Source organism: Chroicocephalus ridibundus, chromosome 3 (assembly GCF_963924245.1).
Source record: "Chroicocephalus ridibundus chromosome 3, bChrRid1.1, whole genome shotgun sequence".
In the NCBI taxonomy this organism is placed as follows: domain Eukaryota; kingdom Metazoa; phylum Chordata; class Aves; order Charadriiformes; family Laridae; genus Chroicocephalus; species Chroicocephalus ridibundus.
This window is the reverse complement of record NC_086286.1, coordinates 71,420,162-71,439,352: the sequence shown is the minus strand read 5'-3', so window position 1 is coordinate 71,439,352 and position 19,191 is coordinate 71,420,162. Positions and strand designations below refer to the sequence as shown.

General features: G+C 42.5%; 1 protein-coding gene across 2 annotated transcripts in view; it reads left to right on the top strand.

Moving 5' to 3' along the window:
* The window catches only part of NKAIN2 (sodium/potassium transporting ATPase interacting 2), a 571,249-nt gene extending 563,244 nt beyond the window's left edge, over positions 1-8,005 (top strand). Inside the window, exon 7 of one of the 2 annotated variants that reach the window (XM_063329688.1) lies at positions 909-8,005. In XM_063329688.1, coding sequence (XP_063185758.1) covers positions 909-918 — 10 coding nt within the window. In that variant the 3' untranslated portion in view covers positions 919-8,005. The remainder of the gene's footprint in view (positions 1-908) is intronic. The other variant, XM_063329685.1, reaches the window with a different exon arrangement.
* Positions 8,006-19,191: the final 11,186 nt, after the last annotated feature.

Below are 19,191 nucleotides of genomic sequence, written 5' to 3'. Positions count from 1 at the left end.
AGAGGGATTTCAAGTCAATAACTCAGGGACAGAGAGGTGTAGGAGGGGTTAATGTCTTTGCCCTGCTATCATGGTCTCACAGTCTAAGGCTGTAGGTGTTCATCTAAATTGCACATGTGGGTTGGAACTAGCTGATCTTTAAGGTCCCTTCTAACCCAAACCATTCTATGATTCTATGATTCTATGCTGAAGGTACTGCCTACTCTACCATTCACTTGAAGTATAAATGAAATATAAGCAAGACACAAGAAACAGCACCTAGACTATAACCACCGCGACACTCCGCAAATTCCTGCAGTATAAACCTGCTGTGCTATTGTCTCCTTAAGATTCGTGTTTGTGGGATTCAGACATTATGGGCAACATTCCATTTCAACAAACTGCCAGCTAAGCCTTGCCTAGCAACCATCATCTTGTCTGTTTTAGGCTGAAAGCTGGAGTTACAAAACACGGGTTTGGGACAGGACTCTTCAGGTGTACAGGGCTGTGGCACTCACACATGCTCTCTCCTTTGCCAATGAGCCTCGGGTGACTTTCCCAGGCACCTGAGATTCAGCCCTTCTGTCCTGCATAACTGCCTCACTTCTTGCCTTTATAAAGACAGCTATATTTCTGATGAATTATTACAGTTCAGGTCATCTTCCAGTTGACACGTGGATATATAGTTAAGTTTCTAATTAAATATCGCTTCTGCCCAGAAAGGTTTAGAAAACCTGTGCTGACTTCTCCAGAGAGAGATCACCTGATTAATCACCTTGCCTTTCTGTCTTCTTCCTCTCATGGGTACCTTAACCATTACTGGTTGGTGGCTTACACTTGCTTGCAAAAGGGCACCAGATCAACGGGGCTGGGATTGCATAGGTATATGGTGGATTATAAGTATCTTTCTTTTTCTGTCTTTCTTCTAGGTCAAAGTAAACAAAGAGGCTACTCAACGTGGGCTGGAGGACCTGTCAAAGAAACTGTTTCAGGATGGCCCCCTGCTTCTTCAAAGAGCAAAAAAAATCCATTTTTTGTGCTAAAAAAAAAGAAAAAAAGAAGCTGATTGAACAGTGATACAAAAAGCAACGGAAACTTCAGCCCCTCTTTCTAACAGGTACTAAAGGGAGATGCCCCAGGCCCCCACCTTGGACATCCTGCCTCCCAGCACCAGAGGGACAGAGCAGAGGCATTGGTGCCATCTTCTGGCTCTTCCCTACCCAGGCCACCCCCAGTGTGGCCCGTCTGGATTAGGACATGAACCCAGCCCATTCGGTGCTTTCGGAGCCCACTCTGCACTCCTGGCCGCGTCGAGTCTCCTTAGTCAAGACAACACTAAAAATACCAGGATGACCTTGCAGCAGAAGTCAACAGACAGCGCGTTGTTTGCCCTGAAGGCTGTACAGTTCATACTTGCCTTAACCCAACTGCGTTGCACATCAGAGAAACTCCGTGCAAGCTTTCTGAAGTAACGTCCTTTAGGCTCAACTTGCTGCTGTTAATTCTGAACGATTTCTAAGTCAGTGGTTTTCTTCTGTTTGGTTTTGTTTTGTTTTTATGTCAGGGAATAAGGCTCTGTTGCTCCATGGCTCCAGAGCGACCAAGTAGAAAACTGCCAGCTGTCTGAGAAGTGCTTTACTTTTGAGGCTCCACAGTGGTCAAGACACAGTTTATAATGGTTAAGAAAAAAAAGAAAAAAAAAAAAGAAAAAAGACCTTTTGGGGGTTGGGGTGGGGAAAGGGGTAACATAAACTAATAATTGAATCTACTGGAAATAAGCAGCAGAAACAGTGCTTCTTAATCCCGCTGTTTTTATTTATCGCACTGTAGGTGCTTTTATAGCTATCTCTAAATGTCTTTTACTAACTACAGAGACATCTGCAGATTTCTATCAACAAAGGCCAACTGAATATGTACTAGCTACGTTTACTCTTTTATATCTAATTTCAACTGAAAATTCTCTGTAAGTGAGCTTTTTTTTTCTAATTGCGCCATAAGGGATCCATATATTTTATTTTTTGGTTTCAGCTAGGGTGGGCGGGGAGGGACTAGTTGAGTTGAAGAAATATTGGAGACCTTTTTGTGGTATATTTGGGGGATCTGTTGTGTGTTAGAACGTGTATTTTATCTTCCTGTATTATTGTGGCTGAAAAAAAACTGTGCTGTTACGTAGTTGGCAACAAGATGCCTTTGGGAATTTTGCTAGTAGGTCAATGTGTATATGAAATACTCTGAACTCCTAGGAACATATGTTTTGTTCTACATCTGATCTGTATTTTCAAGCACTTAGGTGGCTTTCATTAGGAAAAAAACCAATATTTTGCTCAGGCTTTTCAGAAACTTGGATTGTCATTGTTTCTTTGCTCAGACCTTGCATAGGCAAACGCACGCACCTGCCACACCTGAGGTGACCACGTAGCTTTTGAGGGCAATGGGGAAGGTCGGTGCTTGGGAAAGGCTTGAGTTGCCCCCGAGCCTCTCGCTTCTCCTTGCTGGCCGAACCCTCACGCACGCAGGGCTCCCGAGCTCCCACGGCCTGTGCGCTCACGCCACTCATCCATCCCTGTACAAACCAGTGCCCTTTGCTGTCTCTGCATGGATGTACAGTGTCACAAGCAGCAACTCTGGACAATGACAGAGGAACAGGCATTCACCAGTGAAAACAAGATACGGGACATGTTCAGGAACTTCACTTGCATTTATTCAGTGAGATTTTTATATATATATATATATATGTAAGAATGTGTGTGTGTGTATAAGTCTATGTATATAAAATACGCAGGAATAGCTATTGACAGGGGCTGCATAACCCAGGAAGCATCTGATGCAGGGGGCCGAGGGCTCCAGCCCCAGACCCCACTAGATTTCCTGCAGGAATTAGGCACATGCCCTAGGCCTGATCCCATAAAGCATTCATTGCAGGTTTGGATCTCAAACTTAAATTTTCAGACTTGGGTACCTCAAATTCTGAGTTCGTTCTGGGTAGAGCCGCGTTTCACTCCCTGGGAAATCATGCACCTTCCAAGTGCCAGGCTGAAATTTCCCATAACATAAAAAATTGCAAAAGTTCCTTCTTTAGGTAGTATTAAGTATAGCAGATGTATAGTATTAAACACAATGTAGAGGCTTAACTGGAACGAAATGGTTGTAACAGGGTATTTTAGTTTTCCCTGTATAACAGTTAATCAAAATTATATTTCTATAGAAATGGGGGTTTTTAACATGAAAAGAAACCAGTTTAGGCACCTAAGCAGCGACCCAGTTTTCAGAAGATAATTTTCCGTACGTTTCAGTGATTTCCTACAGAACAGCAGCTGCTGGTAGTTAGCAATTTTAGAAGTCAGACAATTTAATGAAGTGTCTACATGTAGCTTTTAGGCCTGATTTTAATTTAGAAAATTGTGGCCTTAAGTTCTCTGTGTCTTAGTCTTCCCATCTATAAAACGGGAATAATGTGGGCCTCACGGGGTTTTTGTGAGGCCTGAATTGTTAATGTTTGTAAAGTGCTTAGGAAATAGGAAGCACATCTAACTATTAAGTATTACAGTATACATGTGTATTCATATATTACATATAGAGCAGATATACACACACTCACATACACACAGTATACATATATATATATACACATACATACCTATATGAAGTTGGTATTCATAACCCTGCTTAAGTTGCAGTTAAAGCACCACCATTAAAAAGAAATTAGGACTGTTGACTACTAAACTAAATGATTAGTGAACAGATCTCTTCTGGAAGCAGTTTAGAGCACAGTAATGTGAGAATATCTGGATGACATTTTTGATTTGTACAGCTGTATCCTCCTCAAAATCCAGTAAAGAATGTTATTTTTCTAGGCTGGGCTTTTGTTATAAACTTAAATATTCAGAAGGCAAGAGATACAATCCAAATGTGTCTTTTTTTTCTTTTCTTTTTGGCATTTGTTAATTCTGAATGTATTTTTAACAAAAGTGATTTTTTTGACTTACTAGTGTAATTTGCATTTAAAAAAAATAAATGGAAAAAATATAGGTTTCCAAGCTATTCATGCCCCCCTGCTGCTATTCACAACTTTCAGGAAACTTAGAATTACTGCTCCCAACTGAGCAACAATGCAGGATAAAGAATCCCATTACATTTACATGATGACAGTCCTGATCTGTGCAGAGCATGGATGTGACAGCACTGAATAGAAATTGCCAGGTCATGACACCATTTTAACTCTGTCATAGGTAGCAGGTATTTTCATTATCACTGACACTAAAAGGTTTCTTTTACGAGGCTGACTGCAATAGACTCTTCACTTCGAAAACGGGGATTTTTGCCCACTCATCAGGAATTTTAAGCCTATGATAGGTTTACAGTTGCCAACAGTGTTAAGTATTGCAAAAGTAATCCTTGTGAAGAGGGAGCTATGTAACATGGATATTTCCACTGCATTAATATTCTTTTATATGCTGTTCATTCTCCCTACACTGAAATGATGAAATCCTGTCTTAGGCAACGTCTTCATTGAGCTCACATATATTGACAGCTTGCCTGAGGTCATTTTGGTATAGCTGGTGTACATTTCCAGATACTCAGTCGTGTTCTCCTAAAACTAGTCCTTAGGAAGACAGTTCATTAATTATTGTCATTGGCATTTTTTTATGCGATAATTGTAGTGTGAGTGATACTTCTCAGTCAGGTAAGGAGAAATGGTTTGTGTTCCACTCGCTTAATTTAAGCACTGGTTGCAATACTCAGCTGCCATACGGCATTTTGACAGAGGCGAGTGCAGTATGTATCGATCTCTGGATGTCTCCGAATAGGAGTGGCTATTAACTCAGTGACTGGAGATTTTGATCACTTGCACTCTCACCCTCCATTTAAGCACACGGATAGCAAGCAAAACAAAACTCCATACATCATCAGTCCTTCCAGCTTGTAATATTTTTATTTCCAGTCCTCTCTTTTCTTTTTCAATACAATTACTCAGAGGATGAGGATTTTTCTCACAAAAGCGGAAAGCCCTGTGAATAGTCTGTGTAGGTATTGCTTCCTTGCTTTCTACTGATGAGTCTCTTAAACATAGCTGAGAAAAAATAGATAGACTTTTTGAGTTTGTTTTCTAGCTAATCTGACTCTGGCTTCTTCACGGTGTATGTGTATTGGTGACAGACACTAAAGGTGAGACAGGTTTTATTGAAGAGCTGATGCACAGAAATACTGCAGACAGCACGGTGTCCACTGCTGCCTGGAGAAAGATGTAGGCTGTTGTTATGCTAATCAGTCTGCTCCAAGCTATGTGCAATATTAAACGTAATCATAATGCATAAAAGAAACTGCCCTTTAGAACTGCAGTTATTCATCCATGTATAGAATTGGCACAAGACAGAAAGAGCCAGTAAAAGACATTTCCTTCCTGTAATCACTAATATGCTTCATCCCCAGCCATGGACTGGAGAAATCGTGCCTGTTTGGTCTTGTGTCCTGACAAGTGCCTCTCTTCAGAGCTTCACCATGAGGGGCGATAGCCCCTGTGCAATTGTGACTTTTGCCTAACTGAGCGGGATAGAAAAAAAGATTTTGTACCAAATGTAGAGTTTTAAGTAGCATCATACATACCTTTGTTGCACATCTTTCTCCATATGTAGAAAAGAAGGCTCTTTTAAAACGCACTCTTCCTTTATTTCTTAGAATCCAAGACAGATAATGTCTTTTACAAGCATCTTCCAAATCCTGAGATCACCAGAGAGTTTTTTAAACAGGTCCTACCAAAACACCACCTTTCCTGCTCTCCGTTGAGTAGAAAACAGCTCTTGAGGCTTCCAAATGCCTTGGGATTATTATTTTGGATTGATAGGAGCACTGTGAAACACAAGAATTTAAAAAATTGCTTGGGGTCATCTCTGATTCAAAATTAAATCTCCTGTACAAAAGCTTCTGCATTCATGAGTGGAAGAGGATCTTTGCCGCCATCTGTTACCTAGTCACTTCCCTGTCCTTGCCTTCATCTTACTGGGAAATAAGTTATGTGGGGCTAAATGTGAAGGAGCATGTTCATATTCAGCTTGTGCTCTTCAACAGTCTTCTGTTTGGCTGCACATAATGCTATTTCATACATATTTCATTTATTTCTCCCTGTCACCAACTTCTTGTCCCATTCTCCCTCTCCCCCTCTGTGTGAATATAACCCCAACTACCTTCCCCAAATTACATACTGGTCTGTCACATCCATTGTTTCAAGCTGTTCAGATAATGATGGTGATGACAGTCATGAAGGATGGTGTCACTGTGGATATATGCAAAACTGGAAGAAGAGGAAGCACAAAGGTTACGTATATCCTCCAAAGGCCCCAGACATAGGGAGATGCTTAACAGAACGGTAAAAGTTGGCAGTCCTACAGAAGCCAGGAGGTACAGCGAGCCCTAGTAGGAATCATTTTCAAATGTGCAATTACATTTGCTAAAGCTATAGTTCAGTGAGTACAAAGAGAGTCATAAATATCTGGAGCTACAAAAGGCACAGGTGAACTAGAAGGAAATTCGAAGAAAATGTGTTTGTGAACACGTTGACTGAATTAGATTCACATTTCAGTCTCTTCAAATTTGTCTCAGTTTGTTTGTTTTTTTTCTCTTGCAAACATTTGGATCGTTGGTTCCTATGCACGCAGGTGAACTTTTTGTTCCTGGGAGAACACGTGAGTATGTGCAATTGCATTAATTTACATGGGATCCTCAGTATTCATGCATCTATGTGCATTTGTGCTAAATGTTGGCTTATTTCTCTCAATCATACACACACACACACACACACATACATACCTGTTATCTGAGTATATTTCATGGTGGGGATACAAAACCACACACACAGTCTTTCACCTTTTCTACTTAGCTTTTCCTATTCCTCCTCTCAATAGATTCAAAGCACTCTGCTGTTAAATTTTGATTAATCAAAAAGTGGGTGTCAAAAACCTTCAGGAAAAGGAGGAGGGTGGGGAAGCAAGGGAAGGTAGAAGTAGAATTATAAGGTGATATGATTAGTTTAAGCATGTACATATGAGAGTTGAGGAAAAGAATCAGCCAATTATATCTCACTAGAGTATCCAATTAATTTATGATAGCTCCATATAGATGTATTATATCATATCCTGCATTTTAAAGGCATCAAAAGCAGTAGCTATGGAAGAAGAACAACATTGAAGGGACTGCAAATTGATGCCGTCACAAAAGGTTGATGGATTGATTCAATTAATCAGTAAGTCATTTCTAAGAGTTCTGCAGGGATTTATTTACCAAACACTTACATTGTTTATTTTGCTCTCTGGAGGGTATGTGTAGTGTCATTTTTCTTCATTATTCTTCTTCTTTCATTCATCAGTTTTTGACAAATATTTTTATGCCGATATGTGGCATGTTGTGCATGTAAATTGTCCACATCTACTGATTTAAAGCAATACACTCTGAGCTTCCAGTAGCCAAGAACTTTTGTTTATTTCCCTCAGGTCCTGAGAAATACTAGCCATCTATAATTAATATAAAGACTTGTTTTCCATTTAATCTTTGCTTTCACTGTCTGCTGAACGTGACAGGGATGTAAGGTCTTGTATAGCATAACATGTGGTCACCTGCTTAAACCTTAGACAGAAACTTAACTATGAAAAACATTTTGAACACTCTTGAAGCTAACTAAAATAACTGTCACATCTTTGATTTGACCTTATATTTTGTAGTTCAAATCCAGGAAAACAATGCAAGAATGTTTTACAAGTGTCAGCAGTTTCACTATGTTTTCCATAGGATTAGATAGCTTTTCTATTTTAATATTATCATAGTATGTTCTTCAAAGTCAATATACAGAAATGGCAAAATTAGACAAATCACAGATTGCGAAATGGCAGATGCTGGCCACGACAGAGGTCTGTGAAGGATGAAGAACTGAAACAGAAAGGAAACCATGCTTTGAAAGTGCTGAGTCTCATTTGGATAAATATTTTTATTTTAAAATATCAGGAACAGTGAACTCTAAATAAAAAAAAAAAAAAAAAACAGCATTTCTCGTATTCGTTGCATATACATATGTAGTGTGGGTGTGATTTTCAGGCATTTTCAGCACTGGCCAAAATCTGACCCCACTTTAGGTGGCTAGGAATGACTTCTCAGGAAAAGCAAAAGATCACAGTCCCAATCAAAAGAGCAGTGGCAGCCTGCATTGTGTGACAACTTTCCCCAGTGGATTTAGAAAACTCCACACTATCTATCAATGTAGTGACAAAGTATGAGGAAAACACTGAGGTACCTTTTTGCCTCAGTCTTTAATAGTCTTTAATAGTAAGACCACTTGTTCTCAGGGTACCCAGCCCCCTGAGGTGGAAGACAGGGACAGGGAGCAGAATGAAGCCCCCATAATCCAAGGGGAAGTGGTTAGAGACCTGCTGCACCACTTAGACACACACAAGTCTATGGGGCTGGATGGGATCCACCCAAGGGTACTGAGGGAGCTGGTGGAAGTGCTCATCAAGCCACTTTCCATCATTTACCAGCAGTCCTGGCTAACTGGGGAGGTCCCAGATGACTGGAAATCAGCAAATATGACACCCATCTACAAGAATGGCTGGAAGGAGGATCGAGGGAATTACAGGCCTGTCAGTCTGACCGCCACGGTGGGGAAGGTTATGGAGCAGATCATCGTGAGTGCCATCATGTGGCACGTACAGGACAACCAGGTGATCAGGCCCAGTCAGCATGGATTTATGAAAGGCAGGTCCGGCTTGACTAACCTGATCTCCTTCTATGACAAGGTGACCCCCTTAGTGGACAAGGGAAAGGCTGTGGATGTTGTCTACGTAGACTTCAGTAAAGCCTTTGACACCGTTTCCAACAGCATTCTCTGGAGAAACTGGCTGCTCATGGCTTGGATGGGCATAAGCTTCACTGGGTAAAAAACTGGCTAGCCGGCCAGGCCCAAAGAGTTGTGGTGAATGGAGTTAAATCCAGTTGGTGGCCAGTCACAAGTGGTGTTACCCAAGGCTCAGTATTGGAGCAAGTTCTGTTTATCAAGGATCTGGATGAGGTGATCGAGTGTAGCCTCAGTAAGTTTGCAGACGACACCAAGTTGGGCGGGAGTTTTGGTTTGCTTGAGGGTAGGGATCTGGCTGGACAGGCTGGATCGATGGGCTGAGGCCAGTGGTATGACGTTCAACAAGGCCAAGTACCAGGTCCTGCACTTGGCGTCACAACAACCCCGTGCAGCGCTACAGGACTGGGGAAGAGTGGCTGACAATTCTCAGTGGTATCCAGCAATAGGACCAGAGGCAATGGGCACACACAGAAACACAGCAGGTTCCCTCTGAATATTGTGTGGGTGACTGAGCAGTGACACAGGTTACCCAGAGAGGCTGCGGAGCCTTCACCCTTGGAGACAGTCAAACCCTGACTGGACATGGTCCTGGGCAACCTGCTGTAGGTGGTCCTGCTTGAGCAGGGGGGTTGGACTAAATGATCACCAGAGGCACCTTCCAACCTCAGCCCCGCTCTGATTCTGTGATTCACCTCTCATTTAAGCTGTATTTGTTTCCCATTGGAAATATTCCTAGCGTCTCAAGGGGATGCAAAAATCTTGCTTGCTTGGCTAAGAGAGTCTCAGAATTAACCTTCGTAGTGAAAATAAGAATTTTATGTATTAAAAAAAAGCTTTCAGGAAAAACATTGGTTTCTAAAACGTATGGGTTATTATTTTTCCCTTCTTTGAGTTTCCTGCAGTTGGCTACCTGGATAAAATCCCAGCTCCATTAAGGTCAGTAGGAATTTTGCTGTTTATTTCAGTGAGAATTCAGGACTGCACTCTTTGCAATTAAGATGCCTGAATATTTGCTTTCCTTGAAAAACAAAACCACACAGCAATTCCCCCTGATAATTTTTAAATGCCCCTACAAAAGTTCTGATTTGTTCCACTTTCATGCTCAGCATTTGCAAAATGCACGGTGTGATGATATAAAAATTTTATCTATGCTCATTTGTGCTGACCTACATAACTTGCTCGTTGCCACATTTGTGCCAGTAAAATCTTTCTAGCGTTCCCACTCTTCCGTGTATTTCATTTCATGTGAATGAATATAACTCCAGGGGATTAGCACCCTGTGAGACTTTCTGCAAAACATGAGTATTAAGGAGGAATCAAAAAACATTTCCATAGTTATTTGGCCAATGTGATAGTGGGAATTTGCTACATGACTTCTTTTCCCTTTAAAAATAAATGTTAAATATTAGTTGTAACCTAAAATTCTCAGTCTATATATTTCACATCCTTCTGGCTTCTTGCTCAATTGCACAGAGCTCTTCAGACTTGATAAGTTTTCCATTGACCAAACTAATCCTTATAACAGATAAAGCACAACCTCAAAAGATGTGCTAATAATATCTAGTGCTTCTGGAAATCCAATACTTTTGCCAAAAGCATCACTCAGCCTGGAGACTCTCTTGTGCAAAAATGGCTCTCATTCGTTAATTCACAGCCTGAAATGAAGTTCCTGACAAAACTCTGTCCAAGTGAGACCCTCACCCTGACAGTCATTGATGTGTACAACCTCATATTCTGCTCCATGAAAGGAAATACATGAGAAAACAGCAGCGCTTCTTCAGGCCTGTTCCCTTCAGCTTCTCTGTCTCATGCCTGGACTCTTGAGACTGTTGCCCCATGACAGTCTCAGTTCTCATGGGCACGTTGGGTAACTAAATTGGTGAGCGCCAATTAAAATTAAGCAGGTTCTCTACGTCCTGAGTGACAAAGCATCCAGTGTGTCAGTGCTGTTGTGCCACCTGAGCAGGGCCAGCTCTAGGCACACGTGGAGCAGAGAAGCCCTTCAAGCAGGGGCAGCCAGATCTACCTCCCTGCTCCTGCCAGAGCCCCAAACACCCATCAGCAGTTCTCAGAGGTGACCACGGGATCATCCAAGAGGCCACATCCTCCTGATACCATCAGGAAAAGCAAGTCTGGGTCTGCCAGAATCTCTTCCCAGGTCTCTGTTTTAACTTGGATCGTGCCTTTCTTGTAGGAGAAGCAGTCAGACTTTTGTCTGGCTACAGCTTTTATATTTGAGGTGACAAAGACCTGCCTTGCTTCACTCCTCAGAGACTTTGCAGTTGCTAAATAGTTAGTAAAATTAGACGACGGAGTTTTGGCAAGCAGGGACAACACTCCAAAACTTTTGCATTAGAAAAGGTATAGCTCAGATGCACTTATGAAAAATAAACTCTAGGTGAAAAAAAGCTATGTCGCTGTTTGAACTTGAACATATTCAAACCTTTTTTATGGCTGTGAAGACATCTTGAGTCACGTGCAAAATTATTTAGTGTCATTATTTTTATTACTGCTTATTGATGTACTTATTTGCTTTACTTATTTATTATTTTATAATTCCCCATTTCAGTGGGGAACAGTTTATGTTTAGAAGTACATTTTACATTTAGAAAAATCAAAGGAAATATCAGGAAAAAAAATGACATGAAAGTGTTATACAAGACTAGATGACAGTCGTGTTAACCATCAGGATCAATCCCAAAAGCCATCCCCGGACTCAGACCTACAAACCATCTACACTGAAAAAAACTCCTCAGTCTTGGAAGCCATCAAAATTATGGCCAGAAGCTCTGTTTAACTCAGGTTGTTAAATTCTGTTTAACTGGGTTGACTGGTGACTCCTCCAGATCGTCTCCCAGTCCCAGTTGTGAAATGGAAGTTCATCATTCAGTTTTTGTCCCTGAATTATTCCTTTTCTGCATTTTGCTTTTCATCTGTATTGTCCGTAACAGAACCTGGAGAGAGAGATCAGATGAATTCCTAGAAGGACCAGTTGTCATGTAAAACTACAGGAGTTTAGGGGGAAATACAGATGGGGGAAGGGTCCCTCAGGCTGAGCCTTCTCAAACATGATGGGGCTGTTTGCAGTTGTAAAGAACTGGATTCAGCAGCCCAAGTCGCCCCTTCAGGTACCTTATTTCTCTGGTGTCCATGAGGAGAGTTAACCTCAAACCAGACTCCCAGTTTCACTGAAAGTCAGCAGATCTTAAACTCTTCTTGGGTATTTAGCTTCTTAGGCCTTTTTGAAAGCCCCAGTAATGTTTATTTTCATTTTCCAATTCCTCTGAAATGGAACAGAAGGACCTTTGAAAATCAGTGTTCTGTGATTAGACCCTGCGGACAGGTGCACTTCGCTCGTCAGCCTAAATAAATGCAATAATCTGATTCAGCCCTTGAGTTTCAGGGCTCTACACATATTAGACTCTGTAATTTCCCTGAGATTTTTAACAGTTTGTATGGAGAGAGAAGCAGAAACTTCATCCACATCTGCGCTGATATTTTTATTTTGCCACTGGTGACTTTTTTTTTTGAGCTCACGATGTAACAGATGCATGTCAGTAACAACAAAAATAGCTGATCTGCAGCAGCCCACGCACTGCGAGAGTTTGTACAATACTTTGTTACCCTCTCACTCCATCACTTCAGAATCCCTTCCTCTCCCATCTGTCCTAAACAAGTGGGAGAGGCTTTTTGCCAGAAAAATGCGTTTTTTTAAAAGTACCTCTCTGGAGGATGGCATAACAACACTGCCTTAAGAAAAATGTTGTTAGCCCTTCCCGTGTGTCAGAAGGGAAGCTGCTACTAATTATAACTAAGATCCTGTCAGTTATCCGAATTCACTGGTAATTCTCACAAGATCCTGAAGAAAGTGAGCAAACACATTAACAGGAATGTGCCAGCAGCAAGTCCCTATAATTCCCTTCCTGGCTTTCTAAAACCTATTGCGGGCTTACAGCAGCCACTGCTTTGGGCCACAGCCCACGAAGCACCTGGAGCCAGCGCGGGCGGCCTGATGCAGGCTAGCAGCTGTCTCGAAAGGGGCACATCCATAGCAGGCGAGCAGTGCGATAGCTGATGATTTTTTTTTTTTGAGGTATCTGGAGCATACTGGTGATTTGGGCAACAGAGGGAAAAAATCTGTCACTTGAGCTCCTTTACCTGAGAAGCTAAGTGGGAAAAAAAACCCTTCCTAGTCCAGCTCTCTTAAGTAAAACAGGGTGTGCATTAAAGCGTCGCGCTGTCCTCCCTAGGGGGTTCGGTATAGCCGGTTATATCGTGTTCTTTGTAGGATCCAAAAGGACAGAAATCTGTCTTCTGAGACACCTGGGTACAGCTGATGTTTCTGCAGAGCCAAGTCTTCCCCAGGGACCGTTCCTGTAAGCCTGGGCACACAGGACATGCATGTAAACCAGAAAGGACAGCTTCACGTGAAATCTTTATTACTGGGACTCTCTCATACCTCTCTGGAAGTATAAATGTGCATTCAGGGCAGTGAGAGAGTAAAACACACCCCTCTGAAGGTTCCTGCACTTGCTAAAGGAGCACGAAGGGAGCTCCCTTCATGAAAACAAGAACCCAGTCCAACACTCAGCAGGAGGGCAGATTAAGGCCCCTCCTTCTTCAAAGCTTTTGACTGTTATTCATAAATAACAACAGGTGCAGTAGCTGATTTATTTTATTTTTCCAAAATACCCAGCAATGCCGATTTGGTGAGGGTTTGAAAGGTGGGATTTCTCAAGCCGAACACGACCATGGAACCTTGCTGCCGGGTGCCGGAGCACAGCAGCTCCCGTACCCTCACTGGGGTTTGATGCGGTTCATGTTCCCGCGCAGAGGGCAAGAGAATTAGGGGGAGCCGGGGGGAAGAGTAGCAAAGATTAGCAGACAGGGAAGAATGCAGTATATTCGGTAAAAGCTTAATGAGAGAATCCCATGGTAACCGTCAGGCTTTGGCTTTTGTGTGCAGCTATCTACAGAAATGCCACCGGCACGTGTGGGGTTTGCTGCTGACACTTTCTGTTAAAGAGAGAAAAATTGTGAGAAGGCATAGATTACTCACAGGCTTGGCAACGGGACATAAGCTACGGGCATGCCACGTGCACTTGAGCATGGTGTCCTGGAGAAGATGATTTCAAGGTATCAGGTAGTATTTACAGGAGCCATAGTATGGTATGGGCAGTTAAAACAGAAGATTGTGAGCTTAAACTGCTTTCAAAACAAAAGGATTTTTTTTCTTTCTCAAAGAAGATGTGCCAACCTTTGTATAATCAGATTTTCAAAAAATAACTTCAGAAGCCTCCAACTGCATGTATAATATTTCCTTCCGCCGAGTAGCAGGTACCATTTAATATCAGGTACCAGGTCACTTAATAACTGTCTGGATTAAAAGTCAAGAGTCTCTTCTCTTATTTTCTCATCTTGAAGAGCCTGACTTCACCCTAACTTCCACCTAGGCTTTAGTATTAACTGCACTGAAAAGAATGGAAACCAATGGCGTTACATAGGAACAAATTATCAATCCATGTAAAGACAGGCTCAGAACAAAGGTCTTCTTCCAAACCCTGCTGGCTGTGACAGCTGACAGTGTCACTGTCCTTCCTACTGCACTGGCTCGTGGGAGCAGTGATCTAGCATCAGACCAGCCTGAAATAAATGTTACAGTCTCTCAAATTAATAAAGACGTAAAAACCAGTCTGTTATCAGCAACTCAGGCTTGGCACACGCTGATAGCAACCAAGAAACATTATTTAGGGGTCGCTCCCTATGCCTGTCTTGAAGTGGTGTTACAGAAACATCATGAATTACTGCAATCCAACCGTGTTCTGTCACACTCTGCCATAAACATGAGATCTGCAGACGCCAGCCCCTCGCGCTGCTGCAGATGAACTGCGGTGGCACGTATTACGCGGGGATTTAGAGAGTCTCGGTGCTGAAGCTGGGAGTTTGGGGCACTCGGGAAACTTGTCGCTGAGGAATTTGCTCACTGACAAAGTGTTCCTTTACACATCCGTGATGGTTTTGCAGGTCTGAGTCACCCCAGTGAGTCATGCTGTCAGCCAGGAGTAATGTTATGTGCCAGAGCCAGGACGACACTCAGGTCTCAGGGCTTCTCTGCATCTCTCTGCCGCCTGCTCCCTGCCTTTGGCTGGTAGCAAGGGATATTTCTAGCCACCAGCTTGGCAGCCCATGTTACCAGTTCTTGTTGGTTAGTAGAGAAGTGCCCGGGGTACAATCGGCACCTTCCAGGCACTTTTCCCAACATGAAGAGTAAAATGTTTAATATTTATCTGGGCAGCCTGAAATAGTTCCTGAAATGGAAGAAAACATAATTTTAAAGGAGAGATATTCACTCTAGAAGAGCTGGAGTAACATCAGGGAACTATTTATTGGCTTTGGAAGTGAGCTGAAAGAAATGAAACGACAGCACACCTTAAAACTGCGTCATGCGCTGTCTGAGTCTTGGGCTATGTTGTCCGATTTGCTCAGCTGGCAAAGCTGACATGACAGTTTCACACTCGTCAGAATTAGGGCCTAATTCCTTAGACAGATCACCTCTCTTGGGTATTGTCTTTCCAAACAAGACCCTAAGCTGATGTAAAAAATCTGCTGCTGTATCTTATTTGCAAAGCAACATTTGGACAGGAAATACACCCCTTCCTTCACGCCATCACTTGTAATTTTCGTACTTAATAGAAAATTGTGATACCAGCTCTGAAGTTTCTCATTAATGAAATGCTGTCTGTGACAAGGTAAACCTCTAATGTGCAAAGGAACTTCAGAAACTCAATGAGAAACAGCCCTGGCGACCTGTTCTCCGTGTCCCTGCTCAGCTGGGGGTTGGACTAGCCCATCTCCAATGATGCCTTCTCACCTCAGCCGTTCCGTTCCGTAATTCAAGGAAACGTGTCTTCCCTCTCAGCAGCAGCAGGCATCCTTGGCAGCCAGTGAGCACAGCTTTTCATATAAGACCCTTCTTACAAATTCAGGGTCTATATACTTCTCTGTTACATAAGTGTAAGCATACAAAATTGTAAAATGTGCTGTGCCAGAATCACTGCTTGCAGAAGATTTAAATCGGAACACAGCTCAGTACCTGCCTTGAATGCACAAATGGTGATAGGAAACAATTCAAGCTCTAAGGCAGTAAGGTGTTTGCAATAGATAGTACCCCAAATCCTGCCTGGAAGATTTGGAGGACCTTATCACAGCGAGTTCCTAGATCTTGAGCTCCTGTGTAGGTTGAATTCTCCTAGACACTCTGAGGAGGTGGATGGTGCTATTCCACTTCTTTCTGTAGAAGGGTATCAGAAGGTCATCAACAGCTAAACAAGGCAGGCAAGTGTTAGAAAGGAGATATGTGCATGGCACAGGAAGATCCACAAAGAATGAAGGAGCTTTAGAGCAGGTCATGAACCAGATGTGTATATTTCATACCAAGAGAGAGCCCGGTCAGCTTTTACAAGACCAAACCATGAGTTTGCTTACCCAGATGCAGGTGGACACAGCTTCCATTTCAGTTGATGTGACAGTGAAGTTCACTCCTTCCATGGGTAGCTGTTATGGTTTGAGAAAACCCATAACAATTTATTGTCATTTAGACAATTATTCTATCACCTGATGACACCGCCCCACCCAGAAAGGGGAATCGGGGAAAGCGAGGAAACACAAGGGTTGAAATATAAATAGATTTAATAGGATAAGACTAAATAATTAACAATAATACTAAAGAACCAGTATTAATCCCGATACTAATGTAAGATATACAAGAATTATACCCAGCCAATTCTATCAGCAGGAAGCTGTGCACTCCCAGCTGTGGACAGCAAATGTTGGACACTGTGAGCACAACGGCTTCAGGCGGAAGGGAAGGGCTCACGGGTCCAGCACCAGGGCAAGAAGTTCTCTGGACCACCGCCATCAAGGGAGAGAGAAACTACGCAGCAAACTTTCCAATTTGTATAGAATATGATGTTCACGGTATGAAATAATCCTGTTGGCCAGCCTGGGTCAAATGCCCAGGCCTCACTCCTCCTCATCCCTGCACATGGCAAGGCTTGAAAACACTGAGACCTTGAATCCCACATAGCCTAGCTGGTGATAAAGTAAATATTTTCACAAATTCAGACACTAGAGTCTTACAAAAGTGGAGTTTTCCCCAGCATTAGAAGAGACAACCCAGGACAGTAATGCAAGTCCAGGCAATGGGACACTTAGGAAGCTTGCTGTGTAGAGTAAATATCTCATGTAAATATATGCATCTTTGGGGTCTCTGAGCAAAAGCTCTGTGTGCATGCTTTCGTAGGGAAGATGAAGCTCAAAGAAACCACAAGGTCTGAACCAGGGTTAGGATGCTAGGAATTAGTATGGTTAAGCCACAGAGGGGAGGCGCCTCAGCAGATGCTGATGTAGTCCCTCTGACTTTTAAGTTGGGATTTTCTCCCACAAATGTATCAAAGCCTGTTCTGTGTATTCATACGTATGGCCGCTAGGTCAGCCATGGAGTGTGTAGGCTGTGAGCTGTGTTGCCCGTTTTCTCCCAGAGGTAGGTGGCTTGCTGGGAATCACCTTCCGCTTGTCCCAGAGCTTGTGTGGTCACCACCTGCTGTGCTCATACTGATGCAAGCAGCCCCTAAACATCTGTGATTTCACCCAAAGAGGAACCCCTTCTTTGGCTCACTAACACCCAACCCAGGGTGATCAGTTATCTCACTGGAGCGGCTCTGGTCCTTATAATATGGTTTTGGAAGGGATTTTGTACACTGGCATTTTTATCTTTAATAGTATTTCTACTTTTTTTCCCTTTCTGTTCACTCAGCTGTTTTATTTCACCCTGCCATGAGGTTTTGGAACGGGAAAGACACTCTTTTCACCGGGGTTTACAGCTTTGCGCTTTCTGCTTGCCAGAGCCTGAGAAGGTCAAATGTTTGACTCCCGAGGTGCATTTTAGCAGCTTAATAAACAAAGAAGTAGCACTCTTGAGCACCTCGAACAGTATCGGAGTCCGCTTGCTGATTTGTGTGCACTTCAGCCAGCCCATGCGACAACGGGCAGTGGCGGTGGCTGCATCTGCCTCTGCCTCTGCTCCTCTGTGTGTGCCTGCGCGTAAACGAAACGCCAGTGCTTTGAAATTTTTCAGAGGTGCCCTGTGGCTCGCTGCGTGAAGCGGGGTCGCTACTGCTGCTTTAGCCAGTGAACGTCGCCTTTGTTCCGCCCAGTCCAGAGATCAGCGATGCATTGCCTATTGGAGCTACTTCAAAAATATTTTTGTAATTATAATCGAGCGTCAGGTTAAGGGTATCGTCTAGATCGGTTATCCATTGCTCCTGGGCTCTCTAAAGTACATCATCTGTTTAGTCATTTCCATACTGGAAGTATCTATTAATTCATTAATGCAGATTAGCTTATTCAAATGTTTCAAATGTTGCCATACACTTTTTATAGCCATATGAAAGAAAAAGATACAAAACATCAGCATGTCCTAACCATGTGTAGTCTTTCACACACATTTGGGACCGATGAAGTATGTTTGATCCTCAGACTTCCCATAACATCGTTGTCAGATTCATAAATCTTTTCAGATGCCTGGAAGGAGTTTTCTTCAGTGTCGCTGCTTTCTTTCCTTTCATTTTCCAGTTAACTTTGATTTTTTCACACTCCAGAAGTCCTGATAGGCCAGGAGAACTTGGTTTTGGGCAAGCCATCCTGACCTATTCTTTTAAAAAATTCATCACATTGATGCTCTCTATTTTTCCTCAGAATTTCTGCTCCTTTTTTGCAGACACTAGTACATGTTGCTGCAGGAATTTCTCTTCTGGGCTTGTATTTCTCTTTGAAGTCATGCCTTTGTAGGTTTATGATCATGTGCGAAGTCTAGATGGTGCAGAAGCTTAAGATTTGTCAAGAATATCCCCTAGAGGTTTGTGATCTATTTCAGCTATACTGCACAGTATGTACTGACATCCAGTGACGGTGGTAAATTCTTTTCTATTTGAGTATAATTTTCCTGTGATAGTTCTACACTCTCAATCCTTATGCCCCCAAAGTGTCTCCTGCAAAATACTGCTTCGTCCACTATTTACAGCATATCTACCTTTTCAGTGCTGTGACCTGAATTTCTAGGAACATACCCTGGAACTCATCCAGTGACTTTGTTGCTGCCATTTATTGTTGTCATTTATTGTGGTTTAAAAATGATACAGCCCCTGTGTTCTCAAAGTTCTCATCAAATTTTCCCAATAAAATCTGCTTTTTGCTTTTTATTTTGGGCTTCGTAGCAGGGATCTGTACTAATCTATGCTAGGTAAACCAGCAGGCTTATTATGGATTCTGATTTTTCCACCCGGAAGCTGGAGAGTTGAAAATGCTTTATCATT